We start from the raw sequence: 19122 nt of genomic DNA, 5'->3' as shown, positions 1-19122 counted from the left end.
TTTCAGGACTAGATTTCAGTTCACCTCTGACACAGAAAATGTTGGTAACTTTATTAGAACAATAGAATATGGCCACTTAGAAATCTAGCTTAGGGCTCTGATTTTACAAATTTACATAAAAACGAAAAGTTAAGGAGGTAGTACGTACTCAGTCACATATCCATTCAGCACTAAAATAGGTTGAAACATGTTTAGGTTTTATGAGTATAATTTATGCAGTTTTAAAAGATTAGATCCTGTGCTTTAAGTAGCATGTTGTATGTAAGAAGATATTAACTATTAAAGAAATCAACACCCACTTTCTTTAACTTTAACATTTATATTTCCAGTGACCAAAATTTTTAATAATTTTTCATCTTTATTACACTTCTCTATTGGCAATAAAAAAAAGATCCCCAATTTCAGTGCTCTTATAAAACTTAAACTCAAAGAAATTTGTATTCTTTTTCAATATATATCTGATCAATATACTTATTGTCCACTGCTGCCATAACAAATTATCAAAAGTTTAGTAGTTAGTATGATAAAAAATTACCTTTCAGTTCTGTAGATCAGTTTTGTAGGAAGAAATTCAACACATCTCACCAGGCTATATACACAATGTCAACTGGGCTTTAATCCTTCCTTTTGGCTCCAAAGGAGATTGTTTGTGTGCCTTTTTTTTTATTATGTTTCTATTTCTAGAAGCTATCTCTCATTCCACGGTTGATGGCCCCCTTTCTCTATCTTGAAAACCAGCAAAAGTGAGATCTCTCTCTCTTCTCCTCTTCTATGTTTTCTCTCATACTCTCTCCCGTTCTTCCCTTTTAATGACTTTGATTAACTTGGTTCTACCTGGATAAATTAGGGTACTTTCTCATCTCAAGCCTATGCATTCAAGCACATCTGCAGTCTCTTTTGTCTTTGCAAGTTCAAAGAACTAGGGCATTAATATAGCTAACGGCCATTATTCTGCTCACCTGCAAGCAGAAACCTCAAGCATTTTTAGTACCTACCTTATCTCCAGAAAATTAATATAATTATAATCTGGTAAGTGTTACATACAGGAAAATACATGCTTAAAAATGAAGCCCCAAACAGCTTTTTAAAGGAAGCAAAGTTAAGAAAAATTGTGCTATACAAATTACTGTATAGTCCAGAGATATAAAATGGATTCAATCCTTGCCTAGTGGATATTCTAATTTTAACCCCCCCCCCCCAGGGGAGGATGCAGGGAATTAACTGTGTTAATTCATTAACACAGTTATTTTTCAATCTAACTTCAGAATTAGTAAGAAAAAGTTTGAAATGACTAATAATAGCTATTCTTTGAGACAAAACTTTCCAATTTCAAAACATTTTGAGATCTAAAGATAATTTAGCATCAACATTGTATAGATTTTACATAATTAGAATTTAACTACTGCTATTCAAAATGTCCTAGTCAGCCAAAGACATTTTTATAGCGCACATTGACAGCTAGACATTACATGTGCTTTTTACTGTAAGCGAACTTAAGTGACTACAATTTCTAATTTAAAAAAATAGTCTGAATGAGGAAATTTTTGACTTATTTCATCCATAAGAAATTTTTGAATAAATATATTTATATGGAAAATTATTATTACCTGTATGTGATACATAAATGTATCTTTTTTAAAGTGTGTAAACAAAATGAAACAAAAAAATCTAAAAATTTAAAGTCCATTTATAACCTAAAGCTGAGTGCTACACCAACAATAAGCAACATAGAGGTACCTGGTAAGTTTTCTATCCATTAGCAACTAAAGTGAGAGTAAAGACACCTGACAGAGGCAAAGGTCAACTTTGCTTTATTTTTTATTTATTTATTTATTTATTTTGGGTCTGGTCGTGGGGCCTGAACTCTGGGCCTGGGCGCTGTCCCTCAGCTCTTCAGCTCAAGGCTAGTGCTCTAGCACTTGAGCCACAATGCCACATCTGGCTTTTTTCTTTTTCTTATGAGGTGCTGAGGAATCGAACCCAGGGCCTCAGGCATGCAAGGCAAGCACTCTACCACTGAGCCACCTTCCCAGCCCTCAACTTTGCTTTTTAAACAATACACTCTGTGTGTGTGTGCTGTGCTGCACAGGTAGCCTTGTGTAGTCCATCTGTGACTGGTGGAGGCCAGGCTACAAAATAATTAGTCTAACCGCCCCATTTGTTAGGAAATGGAAAGACTTGGAAAAAATTACATTAAGTGAAGCAAGCCAGACACAAAAAAACATAGGTCCCATGGTTTACCTTATCTGCCATAACTATGTCTAGGACAAGGAGAAGAGGTCAAAAGGCCATGCACATGACCATATAACCTGATGCTAAACAAAATGAACCCCAAGATAGGGACACAGAGGTTTTATCTTTGCTGTTCTTTTTAATGTACTTGTAATGTACTATGTGTGATTTTTTTTTCTTTGTAAGTTCTTCCCCCATGGTACAACCCCTGATGTCACTGTTATTTGATTCTGGTGTTCTGCATCTTGTATATACATTTTTCTAATTTGGGGAGGGGAAGGAAAATAACAAAATGTTGAAATAAGGATATAGGATGACCCATTGTAATAATGAGATGTACAAGACACTATGTTGAAATGAACTTTACAACTTTGGGAGGGAAGGGAAAGGTGGAGGTAGGGAGGAAAAGGATGGTAGGGGAAAAAGAAAGGAGGGGAAAAAGAAATGAGTCCATTTCCTATAGAAATGGACTTACTCTTGTAACTGTAACCCCTCTGTACAGTATCTTTACAATAAAAATATATATATTAAGAAAAAGCAGTCTAACAGTTATGAGGACAAGGAAGAAATGGGCAAAAGAGGACATACCTGTATTTTTTTTAAAGAAAGAAAAGAATCACCATTAGGGTAAATCCAGTGGTTCACAAATCTGAAGAAACATTAGAATTTCTTAAGTAGAGTCCTACATAGGACATCCCATCTTTGAAGATCCTGACTGCAATGGCTGTGAATGAGTGTAATGTTTAGAGTAATTTGGGAAACACCAGATTACAGTTCACTTTGATAGTTTCACCTCTGAAGTGCCACTTAAAGAGAGAGTATTATCAATTCATATTATCTCAGAAAGTAATGCTATAGAGCTACTGGTTTGGAAAATCAAATATACAAATTAATTACAATCTATCTTTGTATATTAAATAATAAATGTTTATGTTAGAGATACTTTTAAAATCACAAGTCTGAAGTAAGGAATTTTTTTATTTTTGCCAGTCCTGGAGTTTGAACTCAGGGCTTGGGTGCTATCCCTTTTGTCAAGGCTAGCCCTCTGCTACTTGAACCACAACGCCACTTCTGGCTTTTTCTGTGTATGTGGTACTGAGGAATCGAACCCAGGGCTTCATGCATACTAGGCAAGCTCTCTACCACTAAGCCATATTTCCAGCGCAAGTAAGCAACTTTTAACCCAGTTTCCTTATGTAAAAGGCTTTAAAGAAAATAGGTAATTGCTTTTAAGTTTTAAACTTTGAAACTTGGAAATTACATCTCATATTGACACTATAAAGAAAATTAGACGTTTTTTATTTAAGAAAGTTCATCATAATTGGAGGAATTATATGCATAATTAAATATCAGCGTTATTTTCTAAAATTGTCCATTAATGTTTTCAAATGTAGCCATACCTGAGTGTTCTGACTATACAAACATATCCACTAGCAATCAAAGACTCACAAACATTTTATGGTGCTTCTTTAACAGACTATGATATGAAACAGCAACAAAACAGGTTAGGTTACAGGTTACTTGAATTTCATGATGAGTTGATCTACAGAACTCCCAAATTCACAGGAACTAAATCTTTGAATTTATTTTTAACAAATGAAAATTATGCTTTTTCTTGTTATTTAGAAAATTTTTATCAAGCCTTTATTGTAAGGGTTAACCCAAAAAATAATATCCTATTATGCACCAGGCAATATGAAAATAATGGTTTACAGATATCTGTCCAGAAGATAAAGAGAATCATGGTTTTCTTTTCCACATGGACTTCCTAAAACAAAGACATTTTCAGTTTAAAATCAGATAAAGTTAGTGGAAAATTACATCTCTAACTTAAGAACATTAACTTCTTTAGACTAAAAAAAAGAAAACTAATAGATAATTATAATCAGTTTTAAAATATGAGTAATAAAATATGTTTCTTTTGGGGAAAAGTCTTGATTCACTTTTTCATTCTCACAGCTGCTTCTTTGCTTCCTGTTATTGGGAGGACAATTTCTGATTCAGTTCCAATGCCCTTCTGTCCTTATGAGTTTCAGCATTCTTTACCAACACCTGTGGAAAATCACATACAGGAAAATTATTGTTTTATTAAAAATATCTAAATTTAGATTTCAAAGGTATCAGTTTTGAAAAAGGCAATATCAAATACAGAAAAAGGTAAACAATGAGCAATCTTTCAGCTGCTTTTGCTGAAATAAATTGTTCAAAGCTAATATAAACAATATTAGTATAGATGCTTACATTTGATTATCAGTCCTATAGAAAATTAACTATTTTTCAAGATGCTCTGTATTTATAAACTGCTTTATTGGATGGCAACTCCTTTGTACAACTACTTATAATACAAATATCAAAAAGAAAAAGTTAAAGGTTTCTAAAACCTCTTCCTTCTTAAAGTGACTACTTTAGGTATAGAACTATCCACATGGCATTGCTTCAATTAAAGCCACAGCTTAAGATGGCTGTTATCAAGAATCTTACCATTACTTTTTTTTCTTACAAATTTACACAAATTAGGAGATTCAATTCTAACTGATCATTTAATTGCTAACACTTGCTAAAATATTTTTTGGTTGTTCACTGTCAAGTACTATGAAAAGTCTGAGATTTTGTTTTACTTGCTAGGTAACAAGAAAAGCCTTGTCACATTTCATAATGTTTTCAAAAGACCCAGGATTTCTGGATGGATACACAAGTTCTCATCTGTGCAGATGGAAACCCTGAGCCTGGGCATTCTTTTATAGTGGGCAGTTTAATGGAGCTAAGTAATGCATTATCTGTCTCCTAGGAGGAATTGCATTATGGCTCTGTTCACTCTACAAATATCCTTGAAAAGGTAACTCTGAAGCAGGACATCCTTAGGCACCCTGCTCTCAAGATGCATGGTGAACTACCTATAGCACTTTAGCTCAACACCTCTCAGCTTCTTAAAACTTGTAAATTTGCCATGTTCCTTCTGGTTTACAATAAAACGTTGCAAATTAAGCTGAATGTTGTTTGTTCACCTCAACAATCCTAGCTATGTAAGAGGCTGTGATCTGACAGCCACAGTTCAAAGCCAGCCTGGGCAGAAAAATTTGTAAGACTCTAATCTCCAATTAACTACCAGAAAACTGGAAGTGGAGCTGTGGCTCAGTAATAGAGTGCTAGCCTTGAACAAAAAAAAAAGCTCAGGGGCAGTGCCTAGGCCCTGAGTTCAAGCCCCAGGACTGGCACCCCATTTCCCTTCTGCCCCCATAAAAAAAACAAACCTGCAAATTAGACAAACTTATTAAAATTTTACTGTAATTTCACTTAAGGAAGCTTATAAAGAAGTATATGAGGATGGCTATAAACCCTTTACATTTACTACAAGAAAAAAAATCAAGAACACTAAACTACCACCTATAGTTAGTATCCAACTACGGAGAACATCACAACTGACCGTGATTCCAAGGTTTTAAAGCAATGCTCTCTTTCCTCAATACTTACTGTTAGTTTAGATTCTAGGTCTGAAATAGTTATGATCAAAGAAAATCAGTACAGCTACGCCATATAAACGTACCGAGAAAACAGCTTTTTCTTTCTGCAATATTGGCATTTGATCCACATTCTTCTTTTTTTTTTTTTTTTTTTTGCTTTATTTTTTGCAGGGGGTCTTATGTTTTTGCCATGTTTAGTCTCTAGTCTTAATCCCCTTATGCTTCCTACATATAGTATTGTAGACACAAATGATCATGCCTAGTTTATTGGCTGAGATGGGGTCTTGGTAACTTTTTCCCCAGCTGGCCTTGAACTGAGACCATCTCAAGCTCTGCCTCCTGAGTAGCTGAAATTATAGGCAAGAGCCACCTTGCTTGGACTACACTATTTTTAAACAGAACTGTTAAAGTTCTGTTATTCATATCAAAGAACTCTAGCTTCTAATACCAAAAGGGAATTTTATAACAAAATGATGACACTAGGAGCTCATGACTGTAATCCTATTACCCAGGAGGCTGAGATCTGGAGGCAGCTCAGATAGAAAAGTTAGAGATTCCGTTTTCAACTAACCAGCAAGCTTAGCTTAGTAGTAGAATGTCAACCATGAGCAAGAAAGCTGAGTAGGAAGGAAAAGCCTTGACTTCACATCATAGTACTGTACTATGTACGGTACTATGCACTACATACCTGTACAGAATCATTTCTCTGTTTTTAATAGTTGCAACAAATCATAATTGTAGTATTTTGTTGGACAAAGAATTATGAGACTCATTATTTAAAATCAGCCTTAAAAGGGAATAATTTTGAATAACACAGTAACTCTAAACCCCTTAGTCTAAGATGAAATATTTTAAATAAACTCAATTCCTTACATCAATGAGCTCATAGTCGTTTTTGGCATACAGGTGTCTCAATAGGTACCAACGTGCAGTTGAAACAATAGATTTGGGATATCCAGGCTGATACACCACTCTCTCCAAAAGTCGCCGTGTCTCTCTGGAAGAAAAGACATTTACATTGAGTTCAAAGCATATAAACTGACACGAGGTATTTTATATACTATATTCTATTTTATATACACATACATTTTGCAGATGTGTTACCTGATTACTTCATAATTTTTATTGTAATAATAATAGTAAGTGCTCATTAAATATTTATTATATACTAGGTACTATGCTAAGTGTTTTATACACATGATCTATTTAATAGTCACAACTTTATTAGCTAGCCATTCATTACTTCTGACACTAAGCAAATTAAGTGTTATTCCAAGCAGAACAAAGACAATTCCTATATTTCATGAATATTTCTCTAATCTTTTGAAAGCAGGCAGAAAACTCAATTGAATAACCAGTCAGGCAGTCAATAATACAACTGTGACATATATACAATATATAAGCTTGTAGAATAGACTGATTTACAGTGATGATGTTTTCATTTCTAATTTACAAACACCTGTGACTCAAAACTTCTGTAACAATGGAAACAACATAAATAATAGGAACTTCACAGTGACCAGATAGAAGGATCTTGTAAGTAACAACTGGTCTGAGGAAAGAACTAAAGAACTTGCCTTAAAAAAGCTTCTGCACAGAGAATACACAATAAACGCTCCATTTCTTACACTGCACACTTAATTTGGCCTGTTTTAGAAACTGTTACAAATTATGGGACAAAAAAAATTATGGGAGGTGTTGACAGGATTATGGGAGAAGGGAGCTCTATCACTCATAATGTGCATCAGCAGAAAGACTTCATTAGAATGATCATAAACTAAAACATTCCTTGGTGAATTTCTCACACAAAAGATGTTTATAAATAAATATTAATAAATTGTGCTGGGCTTCCTGATTATCCATAGTCTTAATTCTACCTTCATCTCTATTTTGAATTTTTTTTGCTCTAGTTCAGTAATGCCTATTATATTTATTCCTAAATCATTGCTTTGTTGGTAGAACTAGATGGTAATAAGAATATTAATATGGTCTTATTTTCTTCACATTCATTTTGACTCTATTTCAATCTCCAATAAAATATTGCTACAATTTAGTATGAGCAGCTTTTCTTAATAGGAAGCCATATTATACTTCAATGCTTATCTTTTTAATATGTATTATTTCTTCTATGGTGCATTACACTAACGAGAACTTGTATTAATATAACCCTGAAGTTGGGTTTCTCCTGTTTTGTCTGTTTCGGGAATGCTCTTCACATTGCTCACTCATCCTCAAACAGCAAAGGAAAAAAATTCCCAAGACTTTCTTCAGTTGAAGCATTATCAGGCCAAACCTCTCATATTTAAATCTGTGTACCAAATGTTTTGTTAAACAAATACGAAATGTTATCTCCCTCACTAGATTACTGGAATCAGATGATCCAGAGACCTCAGAATAATCCCAAAGCTTGTTAAACTAGTTTGTTAAACTTATTATAACTCTTTCCTGGATTTTTCCTAAAGGCTTTAACTAAAGAAGTTAAAAAATAGAAAAAGAATTGATTCTTATACCTTGCCCCCATTTTGAGGTTGAACTGTAATAAAGCTTGCAGAAGGACAGCCAATGGACAAAAGCAAAGTTTCATGGCCTCAGTTGTAGCTTCTTGAACTAGAGATGGCCAGTGATCGCTAGAAATATTAGCCTGTAAATACATAAATATACATTAACTCAAAGTCTTGACATACTTTCTTTAAAACGCAATTACCTTCATTTATTGCTGTTCTACTTGTTTAAAACACCATACAAATGTTACAAGAAACATAATTACTAAAAAAGGATTTGGAATCTGATCCCTCCCTTTAAGGAGCTACAAAACAGGTTCAAAACAGGTTAAACTGAGATAAAGGAAGATCTCAAGAAGGAGATACTGTTTTAGAACACTAAAATAGTGATTTTTTTTCTATTACACTACACAGGGAAATAAAATTAATCAGCTAGTTAAGTCTTTAGTCTACCAAATACATGAAACTTAATTTAACACAACTGATTCTTTCTAATGGTGATTACAACTGTAAAGTGTTTTCAAGAATATCTGACAAGAAATTTTGAACTAGAACTTTTTTTTCAGTATGAGATTAAACTTGGGGCCCTTACCACTTGAGCCATGCCCCCAATCCTTTTGTTTTTCAGATACGGTAAAAGGTGTTTTTTTGTTTTACTGTTGTTTTTTTTTTGCCAAAGCTTGCCTTGAACCAAAATCTTATCTCTACCTTCTGAGTAGTTAGGAACATGCCACATCCCTGAGCATTTTAATAAAATCACAATATAAAAAGCTTAGCAGAGAGAAAAAAGTAGATTAAAGTTAATAATATAGAAAACCTGGAAATATTACACCTTACAAAAATTTTCATGCATTTAGCTACAATGGTAATATGCATAATGTTAGTTTTGATACAAACTACCTTTACAATATGCACTGATTCAAAAATAAAATGCTTAGGTATTTTGTCAGGCATATCAACTAAAAGTACTTGGTAAATAAACCCAAGAAGAAAAATATGCACTAAGATTTTTTTTCATTAAATATCCAGATTGTAACCAAGATTTTGATTAAATACAAGGTATCCACAATACATTTTTAAAAAGTCAATACAATATAAAAACATATAGTCCATTTCACATTTTAATAACGTTGATAGCAAATCAATACATAGTCCATTTCAACCATTACATTTTAAGAAAAAAAAACAGAGCAGTATTCTTGAGTGCTGAATAGGCAACAATAGTTTGTGTGATCAAGGAAGAAATTTAATGAATACAAAAAGGGAAATCAGAGGTTATTAAGCATCTCCTGTAAATATGCAAGCAGTGATAACAACTACATCTAACAAAGAAAACAAGGAAAGGAACATACTAATAAAATTATTTCTAACACATTTATAAAAACTAGCACAAAATTCTCACTGATGTTTTTAATAATGTACTCTATAAATTCTAAGAAATAGTATAGACCTGGGTGCTGGTGGCTCATGACTGTAATCGTAGCTACTCAGGAGACTTGAGATCTGAGCATCACTAAATTCAAATCCAGCCCAGGCAGGAAAATTCATGACACTCTTATCTCCAATACCACCAGAAAATCCAAACTGGTGTTGTAGCTCAAGTGGTAGAGTGCTAGCCTTGAGCTGAGGAGCTCGGGGACAGTGCCCAGGCCTGGAATTCAAGCCCCACAACCAACCCAAAAAAAGATATAGAGTATTCTGTAAGGTTAACTCAAAGATGATCAGCAACAATGAGATGTACAAGTCGTTATGTTGAAAACGAACTTTACAACTATGGTGCGGGGGGGGGGGGGGGGGGAGGGGGGAGGGGGAGGGGAAGAAGGGGGATAGGGGAGGATGGGAAGGGATGGGAAGGGAAAACAAAGGAGGCTACAAGGCTTGATAAGAAATGTACTCATTATCTTGCCCATGTAATTGTAACCCCTCTGTTCAGTATTTTCACAATAAATAAATAAAAATAAAAAAAGAAAAAAGAAAGTATTACAATTTGTAGCAAGCATACTCAACAACGTGATAAAAATGTACTTTATTTTTGTCTCCTCATCTCTTTAAAATTATATTTGAGACCTACTTCGGTCCCTGAATATAAATTATAGTAGGCACCATAACTCATATAATCATTTTTCTCACATTCATTCACAAACACATCTACTTTTCAACATTTCAATCTTCATGCCAAGGTAACATCTGTACCCATTTCCCTGACTCCCTTAGCTCCCAGGTGAGACTGTGGTTATGGGTAACAGTCAATGATGCTTCTGTTCTCCAAAGTTCCTATTGCTTCTTCCTAATCGTAGTTTCAGGGCTCCTACTGGAATTTCACAAGTTTGTGCTTTTGGTGTCACTGCATGGTGGCATTAAACTATTTAGGCCTTACAAATATTTAAAGCTCTTTTTTCTTACAGGCATTATCAGAAATCTCCATTCATGGGCTATTAGTTATCCATCTGCTGGGCCAAAGAAACCACTCAGTGTAAAATATAAGGACTGGACCCTTTGATTAAAAATTAAGAATTTCAAGATGGTAGCTCCAGAGCATTAAACCATAAGCGGAACCCTGAGTAACCCATGAGATGCATGCTCATGAAGCTGGCCTCTCCTCATCTACAGTTTCACTAACCTAGGCAAATGTAAAGATGCTTGTTGACTTAAGATGGAATTAAGTCTGAATAAACCCACTATAACCTGAAAATATCAAGTCTGAATGCATTTAACATACCTAATCCACCAAAACATTATGGTTTACCACACTACACAGTATTGGTTGTTTATACACATGTCCATATGGTAGGACAAAAGACATGATTGGCTCAAGAGAGAATTATACTGCACCTCACCCACCAGCCCAGGAAGAGATCAAAATGCAAAATTGGAGTAGTTTTTTTTTTGTCTATGTTTTCTTTTCAGAAAAACTCAGGATTGCATTCTGGGTCTCCAATCCTTTTTGGAGTGTTTATTTTTCTATTGGATCTTATGCTTTTGCATGAGCTAGCCTTGAACTGCAATCCTCTTAACTAGGTCTCTGCAAGAGCTGGGGCTACCTACAGTGCAGACTACTATGCCCAACTTACTGACATAGTGTCCTGCTAACTTTCTATAGAAGCTAGCCTGGTAGCATGACCTTCCATCTCCACCTCCTATGTACTTGGGATTACAAATGTGAGCTACCACATCCATTCTCCTTGAAGCTTTGCTGAATACTTAGAACCATTAAAGATTTTTAAAAAACACAAAGTTGAACATCTTAAGTCAGGGACCATAGGCATTCTATTCCATTTATTTTCCACATCCTCTATCATTTTGGAAAACTCTAACTTCCCCTCTGCTGATATTGCATCATTTCTTGGTACAGATCTAGCTCACAGGATCTAAGAGAATGCCAATGTAGTCCTCTCACACTTGGTAAAGCTCATTTCTAGACCTAAAACACTCTTGCTGATCCCATCTGCTACAGCTCTCCTTCACCCCCTCCTCCCTGTACACAGCTGATATTCTTGCCTACCTTGGCATTCTCCACTGTTAATCACTCTCCTTAAGAAGCAAGCAGTCACTTCCTAAAGCTTAGCAATTCTCTTCTTCATATTCACACCTCAGTCTAAGAGCTTCTCCCTCTGAAAAACATTAGCTACATAGCTGTATGTTCTTAGACATGAGCCTTCAAGTCCTCAAAAGGACATATCAAAGTCCCTCCTCTCTCTCTGGTAGCAGCCCTTCTGTGTGTATCTATTTAAATGGGCCAAGTAGAAATGGGGAGACAATATCTCTATTCAAAGAAATTTCTTCCCAATCTTTTTCAACTATCTAATACCTTATAGGTTCATCTGTTTCCAAAAATCTGTACCCCAAGTAGGATACAATATCGCCACATACTACCATGTTTGTTGCTGCACTATTCACAACAGCCAAGGTATGAAAACATATCAGATGTCCCTCCAAAGACAAATTGTTCAAGAAAATGTGTATTTATACACAATTAAATTTTACTCATTCATTAGGAAGAATGATTATTATATCATTTGCAAAGAAATGAATGTACTGAAAAAAATTATGTTAAATGAAATCAGGTCCAGAGAGACATCAGATACGTATATTTTTCTCATATGTGGAAGCTACATTTAATTTATAAATATACAAGTAAACACATATGAGGTTGTATGCAACTGCACACAAACATTCACTGAAGAATGGTATTTGTTGGGGAGAATTCTGATGATGTAATTTCTTAGAAAAATGAACTCATAGTCCAACAAAATTAATTCCAGAAAACTGGCACTTGAGATATGTTGGGGAGGTCAAGGTAAAGGGACAGATGAATTAAGAGAAGAAAGGAGGGAGAATGCAGTCATAATATTCAATGCATAGCGAATGAAGCTAGGAAAACTGAGAGGAAGTGTTGGGCTGGGAGAAACAGAGAGAATGATGAAATAGGTGACCTCAATCAGGATGTCATTGTAATACATTGTAATTATAAACTGATTTGTTGAATATTAACCCCCTTGTAAAACTACTTAAAGAAAATAAAAGTTGTAATGGTAACCCCTCGGTACAATATTTTCACAATAAAAAAAAGTATAATTTTAAAAATCACTATCTTCATCTGATCTAATTTTGGAAACTGGTATTTAATATCTTCACATATACACACAGTCTGTTGTAAATATGATAATTTTAATATACCTCTCCTCACACTGTTAACTGTTTAATACAGAAATATGACATCCCCTTTATTCTTTTATAGTAACTATTTAGTTTCAATTTTTTTAACAAGAACACATTAGACTTGAATATTGCTTTAAAGTTTATAAAGACATTTATAAAAGCTACTTCATTTTGATATGGATAACAATCCCACAAAAGGCAAAATCAGTATGCTTATCTCCATTAGCACAAATAAAGAAGGAAAGGGGTTGGGAATATGGCTTAGTGGTATAGTGCTTGCCTTGCATGCATGAAGCCCTTGGTTCGATTGCTCAGTATCACATAAACAGAAAAAGCTGGAAGTGATGCTGTGGCTCAAGTGGTAGAGTGCTAGCCTTGAGCAAAAGAAGCTCAGAGACAGTGCCCAAGCCCAGAGTTCAAGCCCTGGCACTTGCAAAAAAAGAAAGAAAGAAAAAGAAAAAGAAAAGCTCCAAGTGGTTCAATGGGTAGTAATTAATTGGTAATAAATGGTAATTAATAATCGGTAACTAATTAGCAATAAAGAGAAGGTATATTTTTGTGTGTAACAGGACTGGTATGGGGTGGGGGCAGGTGTATGTGGGAATTACTAAGCTAGAAGCTAGTTTCCTCATCTGTAAACCAGGGTTAGTGTAACAAGTGGGAATTACTAAGCTAGAAGCTAGTTTCCTCATCTGTAAACCAGGGTTAGTGTAACAAGTGATTGTATAAAGCACTCAATTAGCTGTATCTAGCACAAACTAAGTGCTATATGTGTTTGCTATCTATTTTTTAAATTCAAGGTCAGATTTAATACCTAGCACTAAAAGTCCAAATGATTCTATAAATAACAAATATTAAGTTAGGCTAAAGGAGTATCTTCTTCTTGGGTTCACATATTCAAGGATACATTATGGCACTATGCGTGGTTTCCATCTGTTCTTAAAGACGTACAATGATGGTACCAAAGCCAAAACAATTCTGTTCTTATATTGATTTGTCAAAATACCTAAAGAGAATAAATCTTAATGAATTATTAAGGCAACAGTAATTTCAGGCCCTCTTTCTTTTTTCTTTTTTTTTTTTTTGGTGGCATTCATGAGGCTTGACTAGAACTCAAGGTCGGGATGCTGTCTCACAGAGCTTTTTTTTTGCTAGCACTCTTACCACTTGAGCCACTGCCTCATCTTCTGGCTTTTTAATGGTTAATTAGAAATAAAAAGTTCACAGAATTTCCTGGTGGAATGGTTTTAAACCACAATAATCAGTTGTTAGCCTCCTGAGTAGTTAAAATTACAGATGTGAACTCCTGGCACCCACTGACAACTTAGCTTTTAATTATAAAATATAAATAGGATGAGAAATTCAAACATTATCAAAAGATAGGAAAAGAAATTTTTTCTTATATCATCTCTTAAAAGACTCAATCCTTTATCCAAGGTAACTGTCATCACATTTCTTATGCATGTTTCCATTTGACTATATATTTCTGTGTGTTTGTAAGTGTATATGTATATGTGTGTGTGCTAAAGTACAACTAGTATATATCATAAATACTGCTCTGCAACTTGACCTCACACCACTTAAACACATCTTAATTTTCCCTACCAGTGCACAGACTTTCTGATTAATATATATAAATTGATACCAGAAAATAAGATGCCAAATTGCAAGTCTCTAGAAATTCCTCTTAAGGAAAGTCAGATTAAGAAAAAAACTAGCATGTTAAATATTAGCATCTTTGTCACAGATAAGTAATAGAGTTCAATTTTTACTTAAATCCAAAGAAATAAAAATGTATATTCTGTTATATTTCAGCTTTTAAAATTACCATTTTAGGGACTTCTCCCTCCAGTTATGATGTTCTACAGCAGTCTATGGAGTTATGCTACTCATAACTCTCTCAAGAACCCAAAATACAAAGCTTACCAAGAGGCCACAACAGAAGACAATGAAACAATAGAAATTCCAGAATTACACTATGTGGAATGTTATTTTCATATAAAAAAATAGGAACCAGTCAAGTTTTAAGATGATATTTATAACATTACCTTACCATACACACTTCTAATGCAAGCAGTGCTAGTTTCAACAGACTTGAGAGCTTCCCACTCCAACTGCCCTGTTGGGATGCCACTTGTAGACTCTTTCTGTAACACATCTCTGCAGCACTCATCATTCCTTGGGACTGATAGACCTGTGCCAGCCACTAATAACAGAAAGGGAGGAGAATTGTACAGGATTTTTGTTTAGCACAGTCAGATTCAATACTATAACAAGCTCACCTATCTCTTCTAATGTTTTTTAATTTAATTATTGATAACCTTGATTTAAATTACCTATTGAGAAGATTACAGTCAATAACTGCAAAATGTACATTCTTTGCAAGTACATTGGCAATGCTAAACACATTTTGGGTCATAAAATAAACCACAAATTTCAAAGAACTGAAATAGTAAAAAAAGCATGTTATAATTAAGTGGAATTGAGCTTGAAAGTAGTAAAAATAAGTCTAAAATAAGTCTAACTGTATGGACAGTGGGCAATATCTGTAATACCAGCTACTCAAGAGGTAGAGATCAGGAAGATCATACCTTGAGGTCATATCAGACAAAAAGTTAGCAATACTTCCTATCAGTAAATAAGGTGACACATGCCTGTCACTTCAGCTACACAGAAGGGATAGATAGGAGGAACATGGTCCAAGACAGACCCAAGCAAAAATGTATGAAAAATAACTGCAGCAAAGAGTTGGAGCTGTGATAGAAAACCAACAAGAGCAGGATAAAGTGAGAGAAATGACCCCCAAACAGAAAATTAGATAATCATAGGAAGAATCCAGTAGGCACAGACCCTAAGAAGGTGGATAACATGGCAAGAGCTACCAAACACCTCTCAATCCTAACTCTCAATATTAATGGACTTAATTCTCCAATTAAATGACATAGATTGTCTAGTTGGATCAAAAAGCAAGATCCTTCTATCTGCTGCATTCAAGAGACACACTTTGCCCACAAAAACATATTCTGAAAGTGAAAGGCTGGAACAAAAATCTACCAAGCAAACAGCCCCCATAAACAGGAAGGAGCTGTAATCCTAATTTCAGATAAAATAGACTTCAAATTAAAATTAGTGAGAGAGATACAGAAGGCATTACATACTAATAAAAAGGATATCTCTAACAGAAGGATATATAATTCTAATATTTATTCACCAAATACCGAAGCACCCAAATTTACCCAAGAAACACTACTTTTCCTAAAATCACATAGATTCAAAGACATTGATTGTAGGTGACTTTAACACACCACTCTCCCCACTGGATAGATCAACCTGGCAAAAACTCAACAGAGAAACCTCAGTTCTAAACAACTGCATAGACCAAATATACTTAAGAGACATCAGAATATTTCATCCAGCAGCATCAGATTACACATTCTTCTCAGCAGCACATGGAATGTTCTCTAAATGGACCACTAAATACATCTGTCCAAACTCAGAAACATTGACTTTATTCCCTGCATTCCTCAGTCAACAAGGTAATAAAATTAGAACTCAACACCAAAAACCACCAAAGAAAATCCTGCAACACATGGAGACTGAACAACACACTGTTGAACCACCAGAGGGTCATGGAAGAGATTAGAAAGGAAATTCAAATGTTCTTGATATTTAGCAAAAATGAACACACAAATTACCAGCTCCTTTGGGACACAGCAAAGGCAGTACTCAGAGGAAAATTTATAGCCCTGAGTTCCTACATTAACAAATTGGGAGAAATCTCACACCAACAGTTTAATGCACCTGAAGCTCCTTGCAAAAGAGCAACAAGCCAAACCCCAATCTAGTAGATGGAAACAAATAATTAATATTAAACTAGAATTAAATGAATTAGAGTCCAAAAAAAAAACACAGCAAGTATCAACAACTAGTTGGTTCTTCAAAAAAGTTTAAAAAATTGACATACCCTTAACAAATCTTACCAAAAAAGAAGAGAACAACCCAAATAAACAAAATCATAGATGAGAATGGAAACATCATCAAAGAAATAACCAAGATTCAGAACATTTTAAGGGAATACTTCTCAAATCTTTATGCTAACAAGTTTGAGAATTTGGAAGAAATGGAAGAATTTCTAGCAAATATTGATATGCCCCAAATAAACCAAGAAGATTTAAATCAACTTAATAGACTCATATCAACATTGAAATAGAAATAGCAATAAGAGACCTCCCACCCAAGAAAAGCCCAGGACTGAATGGATTCTACATGGCCTTCAAAGCAGAACTCATACCAATACTCTTCCAACTCTTCAATGAAATTGAAAGCGAAAATTCACTACCAAACTCCTTCTATGAAGCCATCATAACCCATCCCAAAACCAGCCAAGGATTCATCAAGGAAAGAGAACTATAAACCCATTTCTTTGATTAACACTGAAGCAAACTTCTCAACAAAATTCTGGCCAATCAACTTCAACAATTCCTCAAAAAAATCATACATTATGATCAAACAGGATTCATTTCAGGAATGCAAAGCTGGTTCAATTATACAAGTCAATTAATGTAATTCATCACATCAACAAAACCAAGAATAAATAAGAACCACATGATCATCTCAATAGACACAGAAAAAGCATTTGACAAGATCCAACACTCTTTTATGATGAAAGCTCTGAGAAACTAAGAATCCATGGAACATTCCTCAATATAATAAAGGCTGTGTATGACAAACCTACAACCAGCATTATACTTACACGGGAAAAGCTAAAGCCATTTCCTCTAAATTTAGGAACAAGACAAGGATGTCCACTCTCTCCATTCCTCTTTAACTTAATATTAGAATCCCTAGCTAGAGCAATAAGACAAGATGTAAACATAAAGGGGACCCAAATAGGGAAACATGAAGTAAAACTCTCCCTCTTTGCAGATGCCATGATCCTGTATTTAAAGAATCCCATGGACTCCACTCCCAAATTACTCAAGCTTTGGCAAAGTTGCAGGGTATAAAATTAACCCTCAAAAAACAATGCCTTTTCTGTATGCCAATAATGAGAAGAGCGTGGATGAAATCAGGAAAGCAACTCCATTTGTAATAGCCCCATAAAAAAGAAAATTCCTAGGAAGTAACTTAACCAAAGAAGTGAAGGACCTCTATGATGAAAACTTTAAAAACTTGAAAAAGGAAATAAAAGCACAACTAAGGAAGTAGAAAAACCTCCCATGATCCTGGATTGGGAGGATTAACATCATGAAAATGGCAGTACTGCCAAAGATTATCTACAAATTCAATGCAATACCCATCAATATCCGAACCTTATTCTTCAAGGAAACTGAAGAAACAATCCAAATATTCACATGGAACAATAAAAGACCCCAAATAGCAAAAGCAAAGCAATCTTTACCAGAAAGAACAGTGCTGGAGGAATATCAATACCAAACTTCAAACTCTACTACCAAGCTATAGTAATCAAAACCACTTGGTACTGGCACAAGAACAGACCTCAGGACCAATGGAATAGAACTGAAGACCCAGAAATGAACCCACAGACCTATAGCCACCTAATCTTTGATGAAGGAGCCAAAAAAATAGTTTGGAAGAAAGACAGCCTCTCCAAAAAATGGTGCTGGCAAAACTGGTTAAACACTTGTGGAAAACTAAAGTTAGATCCTTATATATCACCCTGCACCAGAATCAAATGGATCAAAGACCTCAAAGTAAAAGCAGACACCCTGAAAACATTATAGGAAGGAATAGGAGAAAATCTAGGGCTCCTTGGCGGAGCCTGAAATTTTCTTAATAAAGACCCAGAAACACAACAAATCAAAGGAAGGTTGGACAAATGGGATTGCATTAAACTGCAGAGCTTCGGCATGGCAAATGACATAGCTAGCAAGATCAATAAAAAAAGCCCACGGATTGGGAGATCTTCACTAGCCATATAACAGACAAGGGCCTCATATCTAAAATATACTTAGAAATCAAAAAATTAACTCCCCCCAAAACAAATCCTCAAATAACTGCCCGATTAATAAGTGGGCTAAAGCCTTAAAGAGAGACTTCTCTGAAGAGGAAATAAGAATGGCCAATAGACACAAGAAGAAATGCTCAACTACTCTGGCCATAAAAGAAATGCAAATCAAAACAATATTAAGATTCCACTCACCCCAGTTAGAATGGCTATAATCAAGAAATCTAATAACAACAGATGCTGGAGGGAATATGGCCAAAAGAGAATGTTACTGCACTGTTGGTGGGAGTGTAAACTTGTT

The 19122-nt window shown here is 34.8% G+C and overlaps 1 protein-coding gene across 3 annotated transcripts in view; it reads right to left on the bottom strand.

Moving 5' to 3' along the window:
* Positions 1-1390: 1390 nt before the first annotated feature.
* Positions 1391-19122, bottom strand: part of Skic3 (SKI3 subunit of superkiller complex) — a 148956-nt gene continuing 131224 nt past the window's right edge. For 2 of the 3 annotated variants that reach the window (XM_070031056.1, XM_070031055.1), the window contains exons 38-41: positions 14907-15059; positions 8204-8334; positions 6567-6690; positions 1391-4284 (exon numbers count right to left, since the gene is read on the bottom strand). In XM_070031056.1, coding sequence (XP_069887157.1) covers positions 4210-4284; positions 6567-6690; positions 8204-8334; positions 14907-15059 — 483 coding nt within the window. In that variant the 3' untranslated portion in view covers positions 1391-4209. The remainder of the gene's footprint in view (positions 4285-6566; positions 6691-8203; positions 8335-14906; positions 15060-19122) is intronic. The other variant, XM_070031057.1, reaches the window with a different exon arrangement.

The sequence above is a fragment of the Dipodomys merriami genome, unplaced genomic scaffold, assembly GCF_024711535.1.
Source record: "Dipodomys merriami isolate MVZ:Mamm:240054 unplaced genomic scaffold, mDipMer1.0.p SCAF_20, whole genome shotgun sequence".
NCBI lineage: Eukaryota > Metazoa > Chordata > Mammalia > Rodentia > Heteromyidae > Dipodomys > Dipodomys merriami.
The sequence above is the reverse complement of the archived record's forward strand: the minus strand, read 5'-3'. Positions and strand labels throughout refer to the sequence as shown.